At 42.5% G+C, this 21,163-nt stretch overlaps 1 protein-coding gene across 1 annotated transcript in view; it reads right to left on the bottom strand.

Annotated features, from left to right (window-relative positions):
• The window catches only part of CD38 (CD38 molecule), a 62,387-nt gene extending 42,562 nt beyond the window's left edge, over positions 1-19,825 (bottom strand). Inside the window, exon 1 of the mRNA XM_019026042.4 lies at positions 19,438-19,825. Coding sequence (XP_018881587.1) covers positions 19,438-19,670 — 233 coding nt within the window. The 5' untranslated portion in view covers positions 19,671-19,825. The remainder of the gene's footprint in view (positions 1-19,437) is intronic.
• Positions 19,826-21,163: the final 1,338 nt, after the last annotated feature.

Genomic DNA, 21,163 nt, shown 5'->3' with positions numbered 1-21,163 from the left:
TAAAACTATACAATTGCCTTATAAAACAGTTTGGTGGTGTCTCAAAAAGTTAATCAACTTATCTACCATATGGCTCAGCTATTCTATTTCTGGGTGTTCACTCAAGAGAAATAAAACAGTATGTGTAAGAATTAAAGAAAGAGGAAAAAAAACACGAAAGGTGGCTTGCCAGTTAAGACAGGTTTATTTTAGAGAAAACAAACCTGTGAGGAGCTTTTGGCTGAGCTAGGTCAACAGCACACTCTCTTACAGACTAAGAGTTTTTAAGGATTTAGGATAGGAGAGTTTATCAGAGGCTTGGACTGCTTTTGTGTTTTTTGTTGTGCTTATTTTGGAGGGAGAGTTGTGTGTCTGTTTTTATACATTTTTCTGCAGCTGCAGGCATACCCCCTGAGTCTGCTTTTAGCTTCCCTATTTTAGTGCACCTGAAGGGAAAATAATGTGTTTATTAACGCCCACTGTTTTACTGGGGCCCACTGTATGAGGGTGAAGTTTGGCAGTTACCCAAGAGACTTTTCTCCCTCCTCCCTCTGTGCCTGAGCTGTTTTATCTGTGGTTTACTGTTTGCTCTTTCTGGCTACTCGTAGTTAGAAGAGAAGTGATTTCCCTGAGATGCATGAGGCTAAAAACGGAGCTGGAACTTAAAGTGGCAGTGTTTGTCCAAGAGGACTGTGCTCCTGCTCTGTCAGTATGTCCATACAATAACTTGTACACTAATGTTCGTAGAACCTATATTCATTGTATCCAAAAAGTGACTACAAGCCAAATGTCTATCAACAGATAAACAAATTGTGATATATACACACAATAGACCCAATAATAAAAAGGAACAAGCTATTAATACATACAACATGGATGAATCACAAAAACATCATGACAAAGACATACAACTCAGACACAAAAGAGTAAATGATATGTATTCCATTTATATAAACTTCTTAAAAATGTAAATTTATCTCCAGTAACAGAAAGCAGACATGTTCTACTGGATATCAAAGCATTAGTAATTTAAACAACGTGGCAGTAGTATAGCGACAAACAGACCATAAAACAGATTGGAGAGTCCAGAAATAAACTGACATACATAAAGAAACACAAGATGCAACAGAAGTGGCATCAGAAAACCCTCGATAAAGGATGGATTATTTGATAAACAGCACTTACACAACTGACTATCCATCTGGGGAAAAATGAAATGGGCTTCCTAATTTCACCACACACAAAGATAAATTCCAAGTGGATCAAAGATCTAACTATGAAAAGCAAAAGTTTAACATTTTTAGAATATTTATAACCCTTTTGTGATCTCACATTAAAGAAATCAGTTCTTAAATAAGATACAAAAGGCACAACCCTAAAATAAAACATAAATTTGATCATATTTAAATATTTAGTAAATAAGGGACGTGATAAATATAGAGTCAAGAGTTAAGCCATAGACTGGGAGACTATATTTGCAATCCACATAACTGACAGAAGATTAGAATCCTGAATGTGTAGAGACAATTCAACATTAAGAACAAGCAAAAGACAGAAATAGGCTTTTCACAGAAGAAACCTGAATGACAAATAAACACATAAAAAGATAATTACTTGTGTTAATGATCAGGGAATTAAAAAAATAAAACAACAAGGAAATGGGCATTTTTTAAATTTGAGAATTCCGAATGATGACGAGGATGAATAGCAATGAGGACTTTACACCAATTTTGTGAAAATAAAGTGATACAACAAATTTGGTGACCATTTGGCCATATGCAATGTGGCAGACGCAGTTGGTTCCGTACTCTCCAGAAGATTTCTTTTACCCTTCTTTCCTATTGGCAAAGCATGTCTCCTATTATGATTCAAAATATCAAATTCTCACTTCTCAAGCCTCTTTTATAGCTTTGGGTAACCGTGTGGCCCAATTCTGGCCAGTGAAATTTAAGGAGAAGCCTAGAGAGGGTTGAAAGAGGGCTGCTGGGAAATATGTTACTTTGGGATGAAAAGAGACTTGAAATGGGGGTGTGCTCTTGCCCCTCTCCCTGCCCTCTGTTCCAGGTATATGAGGACATAATGCAGCAATCTTGTGACAAGAAGCTGAAAGCCACTCAAGGGAGATGGAAGAGTGGAAGGAAAGAGCCTCGGCCATCACTGTGCTGCTGAACCGATCCTATGACCACCCCACTTCTGGATGTCTTGTTATGTGTGTCAACAACATTTTAAAGTGGCCAGGCTCTGTGGCTCATGCCTGTAATCCCAGCACTTTGGGAGGCCAAGGTGGAAGGATTGCTTCAGGCCAGGATTTTGAGACCAGCCTGGGCAACACAGTCAGAACTCATCTCTATAAAACATTTGTTTAAAATTTAAAATATATTTTAAACCTTTTCAGTTGAATGTTCTGTTAGTTGCAGCCAAAAACATCTGAACTGGCATACCTGTTGTTATTCATTGAATTTTACCCCCACAAACGATGTTGAAATCCTAACAGTACCTCAGAAAATGACCTTATTTGGAAATAAGGTTTTACAGATGATCAAGTTAAGATGAGATCATTAGGGTAAGCCCTAATCCCATACGACTGGGTCCTTATGAAAAGGGGAAATTTGGGCATAGAGACAAACACAAACAGAGAGAAGACAATATGAAGACACTGGGACAACACCATCAACAAGACAAGGAACACCTGAGGTTACTAGAAGCTTGGAAGAGGGCACGAAGCAGATTCTCTCTCACACCTTCAGAAGGCACCGACCCTTCTGACACCTTGACTTTAGACTTCCAGCCTCCAGAACTGTGAGACAGTACAATGCTATTGTTGAAGCCACCCGGCTTGTAGTACTTTATCACGGCAGCTGCAGCACACTAGCATACCCAGTAAAGGTGAAGATGGCACACCTGCCACACCTCAGAACTTTAGTCATTCTACCTTAGTCATTCTACTAAACACACTGGGAAAAAATCATATGCACAAGTAGACATGTATGCTTTAGCATTGTTTATGCCCGCAAAAACTGACAGAAAATATAACAGACTAATTAACAAGTAGATAATAATAAATAAATGAGTAGTATGGTCATTCAATGGGATACTATATAGCACTTAAAACTGTGGAACCAGAGTTTATATATTAGCATGGGTAAATCTCAAAAGTAATGTCATTAAAATCACAAAAATATATTGTTAGGTAGAAAAGTAAAATTCACTCTACAGGGCAAAAACACATAGTAAATGCAAATAAAGATTAAACTGAGGTAACGTTCCCCTTATCAGACCAGCAAAAATCAGAAAATTTGAAGATACTCTGTGTAGTATGGGTATGGGGAAATAGGAGTTCTCATTACCTCAAGAAGACGATTGCCTTGTGAAGAGAAGTTTGACAATTTTTTCAAAATTAAGTAGCATATGCTTTAACTTAGCAATTCTACTTCCAGAATTCTATCTTATACACACATCCACGTATGTATACATACGGAAGGATTTCATTGCAGCATTGTCTGTAATGTTGCCAAAGGTTTAAAACAATCTAAACGTTCATAGATACAAGTCCAAAGTATAGTAAATTTGTAAAGTGGAATCTATATAATTATTAGAATGAAACAAAGCTACACTGATCATCAAGATACACTGTAGAATGAAAAAAAGTAAGACACGGAAGAGATACTATGTGTGGAAAAATATATGGATATATGCTTATATATGCAGAGAATATTTCTAAAAAGATACAAGAGAAGCAAGTAGCAGTATCTGCCTCTGAGACAGGAGAAAAGGAAATCGGCAGAAGGAGTATTTTGATTTTATTTGTAACATGTTATTTCTTTAAAAACTAGAAAAAAGATGTAAAACAAATATGGCAAATTTTTATTGTCTATTAACTCCATGTGGTGGGTAAATGGGTATTTGTACTACTATTCCATGAACATTTCAGTGTATTTAAAATGTTAATAATTTAATTTTTAATTTTAAAATGGAAAAATTGAGAGGAGATATTGACTGAGAAACATTGAAGGAGGATATGAGGATATTGAAGGAGGAAAAGGAGTTCCCTCAAGTAGGAAAAATGAAGAAAGCCACACCTGGGAAACACAAAGTATACAGTTTTCAGAGATAAACAAATTAATATATTCAGATCCTGGGGTTCAAAACTACCTTTGAAAAAATTTTATCTGGAAGTATTAACACATAAAAGCAGGACCCCAAAACGTGAACAACTAACTAAATCTTACATTTTTTGTGTGGTTTTAAATCTCTCTCAGTTTCAGCAAGGTGTTTTCAGTCCTTCTTTGCCTTTATTAAGAATTCCCATGGAGATTTAATTACTGCCAACTTAGACACTGTTAGAGATAATTTAACTCATAAACTATCTCTCTTAGGAACCAAGATAATCAATGAAGCAGTTTTATTCAGAATTTCACAATATTTCATCTATGAAGTGCCAAATTCACAAATAACTTTATAATATTTGCTTGATAGTCATAAGATAAAATGAACATTTGGACAATATCAAGGCAAATATGGATCATGGCCAGAGAAAAATACGCCGTCGGAAATTTATAATGTCTCTTCAAATCAAACTTTGCTAATTGCTTCAAAACATCCAAAGACCAAACATGTAGAATAACTGTCTACTATGTGGATGCAGCATGTTTGATACATGCTAGCAGGGAGTAGACAACTGAGCTTAGCAATTTTTTAAAACATCGCATAATAGAAAAAAAATTAATTGTAACTGTAAGACTACTTATGCTGAGGCCATCCACTTAAGCAGGTATATATCTTCCTTTTGTGGATCTCCTTATTTATTTTTTTAAATCGTGGGTTTCTCCGCTATTTAGAATTCTACTTGGGGGCTTAAGTGATTTTACATTCTTTTCTATATTCTTGTATTCATCCAAATATTCTTCAATGGGCATGTTTTACTTTTATAATTTTTAAAAAAGAAGAGTTATTAGAGGGAACAAGAATGTTAGCGTCTTGCTACATTTACTCTTCAAATTTCTGACCTCAGTTTTCACCTTTTTGGTCTTTAAATACAAGATTCTTATCCTCTTTTTCCAGAGTAGACATTTGCTGGTAATATCTTGCTGAAAAAAGATAATCTCCTATTCCCTATTAAGATCAAATACAAAAATCTGTGCATATAACCATTCCTCCCCTTTCAGCCCTTTTCTGTGAAATACACACACACACACACACACACACACACGAAACTAATTCTTGATTTCACCTATTGTTGAGTTTCCTGTTTTTTCTCAGCATCTTACATCCATTTTTTCCCACCACCTCCTTATTCAAGAAAACTGTCTTCGTGGTTTTCTGACCTAATCTATTTCTAAGAGTTTCCTTTAATGGAAGAATAATGCCTAGCCAATTCTAAATGTACTTATTGCCTCAAAAAATTCAACTGATACCTATTTAACTGACTCACTATACTAATCAACACTATTCATTCCCTCTATAAAAGCAAGTTTTCTGTCTTCTACACAGCTAATAAACTACTCTTTTGCGCACCTGAGAATTTTTGTTTCTATCTACTTTGTTATTTATTTACCTATTTATAAACATGTTCATGCTTGTGGTTTTTACTTATATAATGTAATGAAATTGTGCACAAAATTGAATAAGTAGAAAAAGAAAAACCATTTTTTCCTATGAAAACTAAGTTTCATGTTTTGGAAAACATCCAGCCACTACTTCACTTGTATTTCTGTTCCCCTGGCCAGCAAAACCTCTTGCAAGAGTTGTCTGTGCACAACAATCTCTAATTCCTCTCTCTTCTCGTTTGTTTTTTTCTTGAATTTGTTCCACATAAGCTTTCATCACTACCACTCCTCCCAAACTGACCTTGCCAAGTCACCGATCCATTGGTCAATTTCCAATCTTCATCTTACTTGGCCAATCAGAATCACTTGAACAAGCTGATTATACCCCCTCTTTCTGAAATGTTTTCTTTCCTTGTGTCTGTATACGCTGTTGATTTCCAAATTTATATCTCCAGCCCAGACCTCTCTCCAGGACCCCCATACTCATATGAATCAGTCTTCTGGTCAACATCTCCACTAAAACAGTAGTCTCCCTTATCTGCCAGGGTTATGTTCCAACCCCCTCAGTGATGCCTGAAACTGCAGATAGTACTAAACCCTATGTATATGTACTGCTTTTTCAATCTGATAACTGAGATGGATACTAAGCAAGTAGCCATCTACTTGCTTAGGCAAGTAACAGGCAGGTACAATATGCAGCATGGGTATGCTGGACAAAGGGATGATTCACATCCAGGGCAGAAGAAAGCAGGACATCATGAGATTTCATCACGCTACTCAGAAGAGTGCTCAATTTAAAACTTATGAGTTGTTTATTTCTGGAATATTCCATTTAATATTTTCAGACTGTGGCTGGCCATGGATAAGTGAAACTGCAGAAAGTGAAACCCTAGATAAGGGAGGGTTACTGAATGTGGAAAACTGAGCTGCTGTTTCCTTCCCAACTTGCTTTACCACAGTCTTTCTCTTTCTGATAAATGGAAATTCATTTTTTCAGTACCTCTGCCCCAAAATCTTGGAAGCATTGTTGTTTCTTCTTTTTATCTCACATTCCATATATTAGCCCATGGCAAACCACATGGGAGCTACTTTCAAAACGTATCCAGAATCCACCCACTTCTCAACATCATCCATCACCATCCAAGCCAAAATCAAATCTTATCTGAATTACTAAAGAGCTTCCAGATGGCTTCCAGGCTGATGTCCTTGTCCTGCTACCATCTGTTCTCAATGCAGCAGCCAGAGAGATCCTTTAATTAAGGTATCAAACACTGGTACATAGTATTTTGACTACACATCACTAGTGGGATAAGTCCTGTGTCCCAAGGACCAAAAGAATCACAGAGAAAACTTACATCATTCAGTAGACATTTCATTAGCAATAATATATATGCACATATGTATACATAAAACAATTATATACAACATATATATGGGAAGTAAATACATAATTATATTAATGTCATTGAGAACTAAGATTTTCAGTGTAAAAGAGAAACAAGTATAAAATTAAAATGTTAAATAAAAACTTTGTTCCCTTTACTTTGAAATGAAATTATCAATATGAGCTCATACTTTATGTGTCTCTTTCTCAAAATGGATATATTTTCTAGCATTGGATACTAAAAAAATCAGAAAGTTATGAAAAACACAGTAGCAAGCAGAAGTACTGGAGAGAGGTCTGGGATGGAGATATAAATTTGGAAGCCAACAGTGTGTACAGACTCAAGGGAAGAAAACGTTTCAGAAAAAGGGGGTGTAATCAGCTCGTTCAAGTGATTCTGATTGGCCAAGCTGTCAGTCAACAGATAATAAAGGGAATAGAGGAGGATTTTAAATAACACCACGAGGATGTAATTGGCCAAACCCAGAAGGTGGGAAATTCTACAAGATGAATTGCCCAGTCTGTTTAATAAATTAATATGCATTCTTAAATGGGGGAGGGAAATGGTTGTAAATTAAAGGAAATTTAAGATACATATATTTTTAATGCAATGTGCAAATCTTGATTAGAACAAATCAATTATAAAACTACATTTTAAAGAAAATCATGGAAAATTAAACTTCTGATCGATATTGGATGATATGAAAAATTACTCAGTTGTGTCAGGTAGGATGATGGTATGATAGTTGTGTTTTTTAATGTTCCTTTTAGAGTTACAGACTGAAAGATTTAGAGATACAGACCGAAAGATTTACAGACAAAATTATACAAACCCTGGAATTTGCTTTAAAGTACACTTTTTTTTTTAATGGGTAAATAGATGAAATAAGAACAGCAGAATGTTGATAGTTGCTGAAGTTGGGTAATGGATAAGTAGGGGTTAATTGTATTATTAGCCCTAGTTTTACATATCTTTGAAATTTTCCATTAGAGAACATTCCAAACACACTGGCTGGCTTGCTGCTTTTCAAGGCCTTTGCACATGCTGTTCCTTTTACCTGGGATGTTCTCCCCAGATATTTCTATGTTTCGCTCTCCCTCTTTCTTTAGGTCTTTGCTAAGAGGACACCTTCCAGTAAAGCCTCCTGTTTTAGTCATTTTCTGTTGCTTATAGCAGAATACCTGAAGCTGGGTAATTTATTTTAAAAATGAATTTATTCCTTAAAGTTATGGAGGCCAAAAAGTCCAAGGTTTAGGGGACACATCTGGTGACAGCCTTCTTGCTTACCAGAACTCCGCAGAGTCCTGAGGCAGGACAGGGTATCACACGGTGAGGAGGGTGAGCATGCTAGCTCAAGTCCCTTTTCCTCTCCTTGTAAAGGCTGCCATTTCATTCCAAGGATAACCCATTGATCCATTAACCCATTAGCGTATTAATCAGTCATCCATGAATGGATTAATCCATTCATGAGGGCAGACCTCTCATGACCCAATCACCTCCTAAAGGGCCAATCTCTCATCCTGCCACTTCTGGGATTACATTTCAAACCTGAGTTTTGGAGGGGACAAATGTGCAAACCATAGCATCTTCTTTACTTTAGGTTTCCATACCTAAAAAAGAAATCCCCAAAGTTTATGGCTTTTTATCGCCCTGAGAAACTAACCACTTTTAAATGTACTCGGTGCCTCAAGATGTTCTTTGAACTGAGTTTATCATCTTGCTGATTCCTTCATAAATGAGTAAGTTGTAAACACCACACAGCACTCTTTTTAATACTGTCCACCATCTGCCATACTATGTATTTTTCTGTTTCAATGTCTGTCTCCCCTACTAGAATATAAGTTCCATGTGAGCAAGAATTTCATCTGTTTTGTTTACTGCTATATCTCCAGGATCTAAAAGAGTTTCTGGGACATCATAGGAGCTCAATACATATTTATTGAATAGATATGTTACAAAAATACCTAAAACGTGGAAATAAGGCAAAAAGATGGGCAGCATGTCTTTTCAGAGTCACACTGGGGTACTGTTTGCCAGGTTTACCAAGAATTATTTAATTATCTGGTAAAACATATATTTGTTTGTCTTTTCTATTTACCATTCATTAATAACTCTATGAAGTTTTATTCTAACCTTATGAAGTTAGATGGTAACTTGGAGATCTTTTCTGTTAAGTATGCAAATAATTTGTCTGATAAAAAAGAAATCCCCAAGGTTTATAGCTTTTTATTGCCCTGAGAAACATTAACCAGTTTTATATCTACTCAGAGCCTCAAAATATTCTCTGAACTAAGTTTGTCATTTTGCTGATTCCTTCATAAATGAGTAAATCAATCTTTGATGTGTGTTGATTCTGCATGCTATGAAAGCCACGCTCTTAACTTTTTGAAAACTGATGTTAAATTGTGATGAGCTGGGCAAATTCAGCTGTTACTCTTGCCTATTCACTATTCGGGGTCCTGATTCTGATGTGTGTTTACACAGCACACACCTACGCCCATGCAACAAGTCTGTTCTTCATCAGCAGAGAACACTTAGATGCACCCCACCTCCCATCAGATTCATCCAAGCCAAGCAGCCCCAGGCGCTTGACTCTCTTCATCTGGCTTCTCATCCTGCCTCCCCTCTGTTTGGGGACCTGCGCTCATATGTCAGTCACTTTTTTTTAAAGTAACCTCCCAGGACTGAAGGTGCATGGAATGATGATGGGATCTTCCTGGGGGCGGATAACGTGTCAGGTTTCCCTGTTTCGGCTGACAAACAACATGTTTCTAATGCAGAATCACAAGGAAATGTCACCTCTCAGAGCAACTCCAACCAACTGGTAGCATCTCCATGGTACACTGGGTGGAAGATTCTGAGGCTGAACCAGGCTCATCCAATATGCTCTGAACAATCAGCAATGCCCATCATGGGCACAGCATTAGGAGTGCCAGGTGCATGCTGCATACTTCCTGACCCAGCTCTAAGAAGTGATTGTTAAGGTGAGATCAAATATAGGAGATCGGTCAGAGTAGTGGGAGAACCGATAGGGAAAGAAGCAGACCTTTTGAAAGGTCAGAAGGCTCTGCAAAGCTTAGGGGGAGAATAAGCTGAAGGCAGCTGTTCTCTTACCCTGACGCAGAGGGCGAGGAGTGGGTACAAGGGAATGTAGGGGAGTTTGTTTAAATAAGCTTGTTTACTTCCGGAAACCAACCTTTCATCATCCTCCGGCGAGACTGCTCCCTGCAAGGCGGAACAACAATGTTAATTACCCACAGACTGCGTTGGCTCCAGGCTTTCGGCATTATGTCTGTACTGAATAAAAGCGAGCAGCTCCAGTTTATCGAGACTGCTGACTCTTCGGCAGTCCCCTAGCCGTTCTTTCACTGCGTACCTGTGTCTGAGTACTCCTTTCATCTGTCGCTCAGCCAGGGTCTGCAGGACAGACCCGGCAATTAAACCACAAGGAACACGTCCTGGCAACCAGGAGAGGACGTGGCATTCTGCCGCTTTACCTACAAAGATTCGTAATCATTCCTGAAATACAAAGACAAGGCGTCGTGACTCCCTAAAAGGAGGCCAGTGACCCTGAAGCCTCAGGACTCACCTTTGAGGTCTACAGAAAAATGAGCAGACACCCTGTCCCTGCAAGTATCCCTGTGCCCAAGAGGGCTCAACATTAAATAGCAACCAAACACCACCACGGCAGGTGGAGGAAGAGACCCTGGAAGAAAGGAAAAGCTGTTTCCTGCTTTTTGAAAAATGAGCCCCACATTTTCATTCTGTACTAGGCTCCATAAATTACATAGCCAGAGTGACTATAGCATATCACCAAATTACTTAAATCTCTCTCAGGGTCCATTTCCCCAGCCCTAGTTAGAGGTGACAACGTGCTGGTGGCCCTCGCTCGCTCTCAGTGCCCCCTCGGCCTCCGTGCGCCCACTCTGGCCATGCTTGAGGAGTCCTTCAGCCCACCGCTGCACTGTGGGAGACCCTCTCTGGGCTGGCCCAGGCTGGAGCCGGCTCCCTCTGCTTGCGCGGAGGTGTGGAGAGAGAAGCGCTCGCGGGCCAGCGCGAGTTCCAGGTGGGCGTGGGCTCCCCAGGCCCGCACTCTGAGCGGCCAGCGGGCACCGCAGGCCCCAGACAGTGAAGGGCTTAGCACCCAGGCCAGCAGCTGTGGAGGATGTGCCAAGTCCCCCAGCAGTGCCGGCCCACCGGCGCTGCACTCCAATTCTTGCTGGGCCTCACCTGCCTCCCCGCGGGGCAGGGCTTGGGACCTGTAGCCCACCATGCCTGAGCCTCCCCCCCACCCTCCCTGCCTTGGGCTCCTGTGCTGCCGGAGCCTCCCCGACGAGCACCGTGCCCTGCTCCATGGCGTCCCATCCACCGTCCAAGGGCTGAGGAGTGTGGGTGCATAGCAGGTGACTGGCAGGCAGCTCCGCCTGCTGACCTGGTGCACAATTGGCTAGGTGTAGCCAGCTGGGCTTCTGAGTCTAGTGGGGACTTGGAGAACATTTATGTCTAGCTAAGGGATTGTAAATACACCAATCAGCACTTTGTGTCTGGCTCAAGGTTTGTAAATGCACCAATCAGCACCCTGTGTCTAGCTCAAGGTTTGTAAATGCACCAATCAGTGCTCTGTGTCTAGCTAATCTACTAGGTACTTGGAGAATCTTTATGTCTAGCTAAGGGATTGTAAATACACCAATCAGCACTCTATGTCTAGCTCAAGGTTTGTAAACACACCAATCAGCACTCTGTGTCTAGCTCAAGGTTTGTAAATGCACCAGTCAGCACCCTGCGTCTAGCTCAAGGTTTGTAAATGCACCAATCAGCACCCTGTCAAAACGGACCAATCAGCTCTCTGTAAAACAGACCAATCAGCCCTCTGTAAAATGAACCAATCAGCAGGATGTGGGTGGGGCCAGATAAGGGAATAAAAGCAGGCTGGGGGAGCCCGCACTGGCAACCCACTGGCGTCCCCTTCTACACGGGGGAAGCTTTGTTCTTTTGCTCTTTTCAATAAATCTTGCTGCTGCTCACTCTTTGGGTCCACACTGCTTTTATGAGGTGTAACACTCACTGCGAAGGTCTGCAGTTTAACTCCTGAGGACAGGGAGACCATGAACCCACCAGGAGAAATGAACAACTCCAGATGGGAAGAACGAACAACTCCAGACGCACTGCCTTAAGAGCTGTAACACTCACCGTGAAGGTCTGCAGCTTCACTCCTGAAGCCAGCGAGACCATGAGCCCACCAGGAGGAAGAAACTCCGAACATGTCCAACACCGGAAGGAACAAACTGGACACACCACCTTTAAGAACTGTAACACTCACCGCGAGGGTCCACGGCTTCATTCTTGAAGTTAGTGAGACCAAGAACCCACGAATTCTGGACACACTAAGATGTGATTGCTGGGACTTTCCTAACAGGATTCAGAGAAAGTTTAAAAAGAACCAACTATGTAGTTTTCAGCACATTGCAGGCAACCTGTAAACATTGATTCCCAACTTTTTTCCCTCCAAAATATCTAAACTGACATTTGGCAGCTGTTTTTTAAGAGTCGTAAGACAAAGAGGAAAGGAGGAAGCAGAGAAGCCATAAGTGTTCATTGTGATTTAAAAAAAAAAAAAAAAGAAAAGGAACGTTCTTCAGGCTGAACACCACCACTGCTTGCAGCTATTATGACAACAGAACAAGGAGCAAGTGTGAGTCTTGAGCAGTGGGTTCCACTGACCTTCCTGGGAACAGTGTCTGAAGCAAAACACAAGGCCAAAAGGCATAGAAATAGGTATATTCTTCTCCCTCTCCTGATATCTGTTGTTTCCCACTGAGCCTTTTCATCCACTCTGGGGGCTTCCAAACAGCCTTTGCTTCAAGAAGATTCTATTCCCTGGCTGTATTCTCCCTGATACCCTGGTAGCACCCCAAGCTCCCAGAATTAGCTAATTTGCGTAAGTACTCCACTCTACCCTTCCTTCTACAGGTAACTGAGACCTATAGTCTCACTTCCCCATTTGTAACTATAGCAGCACCCAGGCCTCACACCTGGAAGGCCTGTTTCACTTCCCCTTCCACATTCAATCTGTCTCAGGTGCACCTGAGATTTTTTTTTTTTTTTAGACAGTGTCTTGCTCTGTCACCCAGGCTGGAGTGTAGTGGCGTGAGCTCAGCTCACTGCAACCTCCGCCTCCCAGGTTCAAGCGATTCTCCTGCCTCAGCCTCCTCAGTAGCTGGGACTACAGGTGCACGCAACCACACCCGGCTAATTTTTGTATTTTTAGTAGAGACGGGGTTTCACCATGTTTGCGAGGATGGTCTCAATCTCCTGACCTCGTGATCCACCCGCGTCAGCCTCCCAAAATGCTGGGATTACACGTGTGAGCCACTGTGCCTCGCCTGCACCTAAGATTCTTAGAACCCCAGAACAAAAGGTAGGAATGAAGGAAGCCTTCAATCATAACACTAAGCATTGAGAAGACACAGGTAAGCATGAAGCTTTCCAGCACTCTACTGAATCTCATGGTCTCAGTGAGGACACTGATGTTGAGCAGGTGGTCATTCCATCACTCCAGGGGAAAAACATGCTGGAATTCTGTCCTGTGCAAAATGGTCACCCTCATAGTCTCTTGTGTGCTGAGAAGGTCCAGGTGTGGACAGACCAAGAGGAAGTCCAGACCCTCTCACCAGCAGAATCCTCCCCAAGATCCCCAAACCTTTAAGGGTTTAGTCAATCAGTTGGCCAATCTTCCCTGGCAGTAGCATCTTACCTGACCGCCAGGATTTTCTTGGCAGGGTAGCACACACTCTTCAGAGCACCCTCTTGTTGAAATTCTACCTTTAAAGGAAGACCTGAAATGCTATTTCTTTCTTAAAGTGCTTCCTGACTCTGCCCCACCACATGGGGCACGTCTGCATCTCCATGGCATTGTGCTGGCACTCCGCTCACATATTCAGCAATTCACATAGTCTTTCTTGTTTGATGGGGATACATTTCTTACATCCCTGCAGAATCTAGCGCAGCACTAACTGCACAGAAGCAATGGCTCCTTCCTCAGTGACCTCTTGGCTGTGTACAGGCCTCTTTGTCATTACAGATCACGTGGTGTTGCGTTGCTCTGTTCCCGGGTTGGTCCTCCGCATACCTCCCACTGCAGGATCCTGGAGATCAATGCTTGTGTTTCTTCATTTGTGAATCTCCCATGTCTCACCCTAGCACTAGGCAGACAGCTAAGTCTTTGCTAAGTGTTTGCATAAATTTGCTGTTTTGCACATGTTGTACTAACAAGTTTTGCTGAGTAGACCCTGAGAAAATCCTACAGTCATTAAAATGGGAGGCATGGGAAGTAAAAATGGAGAATTGGCTCCCAAGAAATCCTGCCAGAAATTTTGAAGAGGAAGTTAAATAAAAAAGAAATCGACATGAACATGAATCAGAAAAGATGGTCCTCGTGGGCACAGAAGTGATCATTAGAACGTAAGGTAAGACAGATGAAAGATTTTCTCTGATTAAGTCTCCCACAATTTCTACTTATGTTCAACCAGCATGATGTGGACTCAAGGCAGCTCAATTTAGCAAGCTTCTATTAAGAGACTATTAGGTGATAAGCAATGTATTAGACAACTGGAGATGCAGAAGTGAATAAAATAGTCCTTCCCCACAGGGCCCCCACCTTGTCTTGGGGCAGGGATAAGGGGAGCTCTCAGAAATGCCTGCTCCCATCCCTGAATGCTTGCCTAGACCACCAGCAGTCTGCAGCTATCATCAGTACCTGCAATCACCATCATCCATGGAGAGGGCTGGTTTTCACCCAGGTGAGATTAGTGGAACTGAAGTTACACTCTCTGGATATCTTCCTAAATTCCCAGCTTCCCCTAGGTGCTGGCTCTCCATTCCCTCCTGCAGGCCCCACCCCACCCCTGACATCACCTGGGTCCGTCCTGACTATCACCAGACACTGGGCTCCCTCCCACAGTACCGAGATGCTGTCAGCTCTGACAGTCAGCAAACGCTGTGTTGAGTCTTGGCCATGTGTATTTCAGGTCTCGTGTGCCCAGAGACATCTTGGTCAGAAGGCAGCTCTTGTGTATGGCCCTTGAGACAGCAGAACCAGAGGTGATCTGTTCAGGAGTATTCCGCATGTAATGCCCCTGGTTCAACTCAAAGAACCAACCTGGTAACGCCAAGAACAAGCTTCAATACTCACCTACCCACACTAAAAAAGCTTGCAGAAAGTGAGTTTCTCTGGAGACCCTTACTACTATACCGTGGCACTATTACTAAGACTGTGTGACAGGCAGGAGAGGAGAGTTCTAAAGGAGACTGTTAGTGCAGGCAAGATGGACTTGGGGGAAATTGTTGAGAGATTTTTGGAAAAGGACAACCAAGGAAACGAACAGTGAGGAAGATAAAGTGCTACAACCTCTAAAGAAATACTAAGGACCTACTACACAAAGGAAAAATTAACAGTTTCTATGCTCAAGACAGAAATTGAGGGTTTGGGGAGTAATGGTATTAAGTCGTTCACTGGGGAAGTATATTTATTACGACTTTGTTTATGTTATTTTTAATACCCTGGCTTATATACCATTCATTTAATTCAGCTAAATATTTAATGCCTATTGTATTTCAGGCACTATTCTAGGTCCTCAAGATATATCATTAAACAAAAGTCCCTAGGCTCAAGAAGACATTCCAGGAGGCATGTATTAGATTTTTATCATCTTAAAAGCTAATTGATAAAAGGTAATAAAATAGAGCAGTAAGTGTAAGAGAAGGACAAAAGAAAGACCAGAAGAAAATGAAAACAGAAAAGCTAACAAATCCAGATGTAAAGGGTAAAAGCTGTCTACATTGTTTTTGCTACTTCCTCCATGGAGGGGTGGAGTTTGTTTCTCCTTCTTTTGAATCTGGGCTGGTCCGGTGATTGTTTTAACCTATAGAATCTGTGGAAGGGAAGCTGTGCCAGTTGTGGATCTGAAGCTTTGAGTGGGCTTGCCAGGCTCCACTTTTGAGAGTTTAGAAACCTTGAAGAAATTCAACTACACCAGGGAGAGACCATATGGAGAGGCCACATGGATAGAGAGAGGCCGTGTGGCAACACAGAGAGGAACGGAGGCCTGACCAGCCCAGCTGAGCCCAGAAGCCATCGTGTTAAGTGGGACATCTTGGATGTTCCTGCCAAGACAATTTTGCAGATGCCTGCACCCCCAGCTGACACCAAGTGAAACAGGCCACTCAGCTGATCCCAGTCAAACCACAGAACCATGACAGACAATAAATGATTGTTGTTTTAAGTCACTAAATTTTAGGGTGGTTGTTTATTATGCAGCAACTGATGACCAAAACAGAAAGTGATAATTGGAAGTGAGGTCTTGTGTAACAAAACCTTAAAACATGTACGTGATGATTAATTTTAAGTGGCAATTCGCCCAGGCATGGTTTCCAGATATTTGGTCAAACACATCTAGCTGTGATGTGAAGGTGTTTTTTAGATTTTAAGTCAGGAGACTCGGTGTAAAGCATGTTACCCTTCATAATGTGGTGGGCCTCATCCAATCAGTTGAAGGCCTTAAGAGAAAGACCAAGGTCCCAGAAGTAAAAGAGAATTCTGCCAGAGACTGCCTTTGGACTCCAGCTGCAACATCAACTCTTCCCTGGGTCTCCAGGCTGCTGGCCTGTCCAGCAGATTTGGGGCTTGCCCGACTTCACAATGATATAAGCCAATTTCTTAAAATCTCTTTCTCTCTATTAACGTATTTATATTATGTTATATAAATGTTGGTTCTCTGGAGACCCTTACTACTATACTGTAGCATTAGTACTAGGAATGTGTGACAGGCAGGAGAGGAGAGGTCTAAAGGAGACTGTTAGTGCAGGCAAGATGGACTTGGGGGAAATTGTTAGCAACTAGAAGAAAGGCAGACCCTATTATGTCCTGGTAAAAAGTTTGGTAACACTGTCACCTGTCACAATACAAAGTGCAGAAAATATACCTAATGATCTTATAGGTTTGGTAAGGAGATTTCCAGGCAGAATGTTGAAAGTGCCAACTCACTTCTTTTTTTGGTTTGGTTTGGTTTGGTTTGGTTTTGAGACGGAGTCTTACTCTCTTGGCCAGGCTGGATCTTGGTTCAGTGCTACCTCCTCCTCCTGGGTTCAAGCGATTCTCCCACCTCAGTCTCCAGAGTAGCTGGGATTACAGGCATGCGCCACAACACCCGGCTAATTTTGTATTTTTAGTAGAGACGGAGTTTCAGCATGTTGGCCAGGCAGGTCTTGTACTCCTGACCTTAAGTGATCCACCTGCCTGGGCCTCCCAAAGTGCTGGGATTACAGGTGTGAGCCACAGTGCCTGGCCCAACTCACTTCTTTTAGCTGTGTCTGATAAGGTGCAGAAAGAAAGAGAGAAAATAATTCTTTATTTTTTAAAAGCAGAATCAAGAGCAAACATTTCCATGCGAGGATTTGTTGGGTTTGAAAATAAAACTGTCATTGTTAGTCTTTCCAAAGAATATCAAAAAAGAAATAGTCTCAAGGCAATGATCAAGTCCAGAGTGCTGCCAGTAAAACATGTTCACAAGGTCAAGATTTCAGGGATGTGGCTGTAAGACTGTATATGTGTGTGTGTGTGTGTGTGTGTGTGTGTGTGTGTGTGCGTGTGTGTGTGCGTGTGTGTGTGAGAGAGAGAATATTATCTAAAATATATAAAAATCTCCCATAAGAAATAAATAAGCAGCTCAATAGAAAGTATCAAGTATCTGGACAGGAAAATCACAGAAAAAAATATAAATGGCAAATAAACATATACAAGATGCTTAGACTCACTGATACTGAGGGAACAATTAGATGCTCTTTTTTCTCTTAAGTAAAAAAGTTGAAAATATTCAGCATTCAAGAGATTGTGGGAAAGCATCCCCTCTGATAGACTGATGATGGGAGAGTAAAATGGCACAACTATTTTGGAGTATATATGGAATACCTGGAATTTGGAAAAATCAAAACTTAAAATATGCATAATTCTCCCTTTTACTCAGCAGTTTCATCACTAGAAATCTATCCTACAGAAATACTCCCATATGTACACACAATATATGTATGAAGATTTTCATTGCATCATGTTTCTCCCAACTAAGGTGAAAATTTCATGAGTGAGAACTTTGTCATTCACTCTTGTGTCATCAGTAGCTAGATCACTGTCTGGAACATAGTGGGTGCTCAACAGATACTTGTTGGATGAATGAATGGGATTGAAAAATTGGAAACAAGCTAATTTCCTGTCAATAGGAAATGGTTACATCTAGTTTATGAAATACTATGGGCTGTCAAAAGAAATGAGATAGATCTTTATGTACTCACATTGACCAGTGTTACTTTTTTTTTTTATGAGGTTGCTTTCTAACATTACCATTTCATTTTGTATTTCACTTCATACTTTACAATACAGCCTGGAGGAACGCCTCAACTTCTAGTTTCTCTCTCCATTAAGTATCTAATTATGTGTAAATAGAACAACTAACGGGACGCTGGGAAGCCCAGGAGGCGAACATTTTGCAACCGGAACTGTTGAGTGTGCTCGGAGAGGCGAGGGAGGTCTATTTGCTCATTTCCTCGGATTGCTTAAATGCGGGATTTTGCTATCCCAAAGCACAGAGCGTAAAGTAGCAGCTCCCCCTGCCTGCCTTCCCGGCTTGTTCTGTTTTACAAGCAACGATAATTTCCCGGTGAAAGCGAGGCCTGGGAATCAAATCCAAAAAGTAGTTGTTCCCTTTAGGAGAGGTTAGTAGCTGGAAAGGAGCATGAGAAAACTGGAAGGTCCCATAAACTAATGTGTTTTTTTCCAAGGTTTGTACAGATTCACCGAGTTGCTGCGCCTTATCATCTAAGTAATGTCTCAGTTTTTAGAAGTTGACATTGTTTTGTTAATTACTTCTCTGGTCACATGCATTTCAGGCCGCGCAAAAAGAATCGGAGTGCTGCTTTATATAAATGAATAAAACTAAGTTCCGTGATTTGGCCCTTCTACACCCTCCTCCCCTACCACAGGCTTTGCAAACCACTTAATCAAGTGTCCTCTGTAACCGTCCGGGGGCACTTTCGGGTCAGAGACAGCTGGCGGAAATCGCAGAAAAAGTTGAAAATGTCAGCGACCCCCTGCATCTGCGAGTTCTTTTCTGTCCCTGAAGCGGTGAAGCGGGGCTGAGCGCGCCGAGGGGGGGCTGCAGCCCGGCGAGGGGCTGGGCTCAGGGCACCTTGCCCAGAAGGCGGGCATCGGTGCCAAGTGTTCACCGGCTACGCAGCAGAGCCACCGAGCAGCGCCCCCCCCCCGCCCCCCGCGGGCACGCTCGGTGCCAAGGCCAGCTGCTCCTGCAAGCGGCCCGCGGAGCCCCGAGCCCAGGACTCCCTACTCAGCAGCACCCGGCGGGCTCTCGACTGACCCGCCACGGAAGATGCCCGGTTCCGGGCGATCCGGGCGGCTTCCCTGCGCGCGGGGCCCTGCTGTCCCCGCGGTGCCCACCGGTGCGCCTTAGTCGCCAACCCACCTCATCTCAGGATGAATTTCAGTGTACTTGACGCATCGCGCCAGGACGGTCTCGGGAAAGCGCTTGGTGGTGCCCGGACCACTCCACTGCTGGCGCCACCTCGGGACGACCACCGCGAGCACCACGACGAGGATCAGGACCAGGATACTGACGCCAAGACAGAGTTGGGCTCTCCTAGACAGCCTGCAGCAGGGTTTGTCCCCGGACACCGGGCTGAACTCGCAGTTGGCCATAGGGCTCCAGGCGGGGTTGGCTGGGCGAAGATGAGGCCGGCAGGAGGCTAGGCAGCAAGAGAGAGGCTGGCTGGGTTCTGAAACTGCACCTCCCCTTCTGTTTCACTTGCCTTTTCTCTGTTTCCCTTCCCACCCCCAACCCCTTGCCTCAGAGTTCCGTGGCTGCTTACACCAATAAGAGTTTAAAAGCCCAACAACTATAGGCTCCTGTGCAGTGACCCACCCACTCCACCTCCAGGGAGAAACAGCCACCTTAATTCTCTGCAGGTGTCCTAAGGGGGCAGACAGTACATCCTTATACTCCCTCCGCTAACTCCCTTCATCAACCGGGCACTTTACACCTGAGCCACATTTGCTTCCTGGAAAGCATGAGGGTGGGCTGCCCGCTTCTATACGTGTGTGCACACAATGCCCTCTGCCTGGAAAAAGATGTCCTACCTCTCTTTCTTAACTCTGACAAATGCCTGGTCAACCACCTTTAAAGACTCAACTTAAGTCTGACTCTCTCTCAAGAGGCATCAGTGGCTAAGCTCTGGGTTCAAATTTAGTTCTTGCTGGATGACATGGGGCAAGTTACTTAACCTCTCTGTACTTCAGATGTAAAGCCGGGATAGTAGCAGTACCTACTTCATGGGATTGTTGCGAGGATTAAGTGAGTTAATATCTACAACGTGTTTAGCACAATACCTGGCACATAGTAATCACCCAGTAAATGTAAGTTGTTACTACCAGCTCTAGGAGCTGCTCAGAGATGCAATTTTATAGTCCATGGAATGTGTTTGAAGCAGGGTCTGGCACACAGTAATACTGCACTCTATGCGGGAGTTTAATAAATAATAAAGTGGCTTTTCTTGCCTCTTCTTTGTTAAGAGAATATCTGTGACATTCAAGCAGAGACCTAAGTAATGTGAGCGATCAAGTCACCCAACTCCCTTGGGGCAAACATTTCCCAAGCAGAGGAAATGGCAGGTGCAAAGACTCTGAGGCAGAAAAGCTCTTGGCCTGTTCCAGAGCAGCAAGGAGGCCAATTGTAGTTAGGCTAGAGGGTTGAGGGAAACAGAACAGAAGTTCGGAAAGTAGCAGGAGATCAGATCACCCATGGCTCTGTAAGACAGGATGACTTTTTGGACTGTGTGTTTTATTTATTTTTTATCTTTTTAATTTTGTTTTAAGTTCTGGGATACATGTACAGGACGTGCAGAGTTGTTACATAGGTAAATGTGTGCCATGGTGGTTTGCTGCACCTATCAATCCATCGCTTAGGTATTAAGCCGCTCACGTTTTAGCTATTCTTTCTGATGCTCTCCCTCCCTCCACTCTCCCCAACAGGCCCCAGTGTGTGTTGTTCCCCTCCCTGTGTTCATTGTTCAGCTCCCACTTATAAGTGAGAACATGCAGTGCTTGGTTTTCTGTTCCTGAGTTAGTTTGCTGAGGATAATGGCTTCCAGCTCCATCCATGTCCCTGCAAAGGACATGATCTCGTTCCTTTTTGT

This window comes from Gorilla gorilla, chromosome 3, assembly GCF_029281585.2.
Source record: "Gorilla gorilla gorilla isolate KB3781 chromosome 3, NHGRI_mGorGor1-v2.1_pri, whole genome shotgun sequence".
Lineage (NCBI taxonomy): Eukaryota > Metazoa > Chordata > Mammalia > Primates > Hominidae > Gorilla > Gorilla gorilla.
This window is presented reverse-complemented; position numbering and strand designations above follow the sequence as displayed.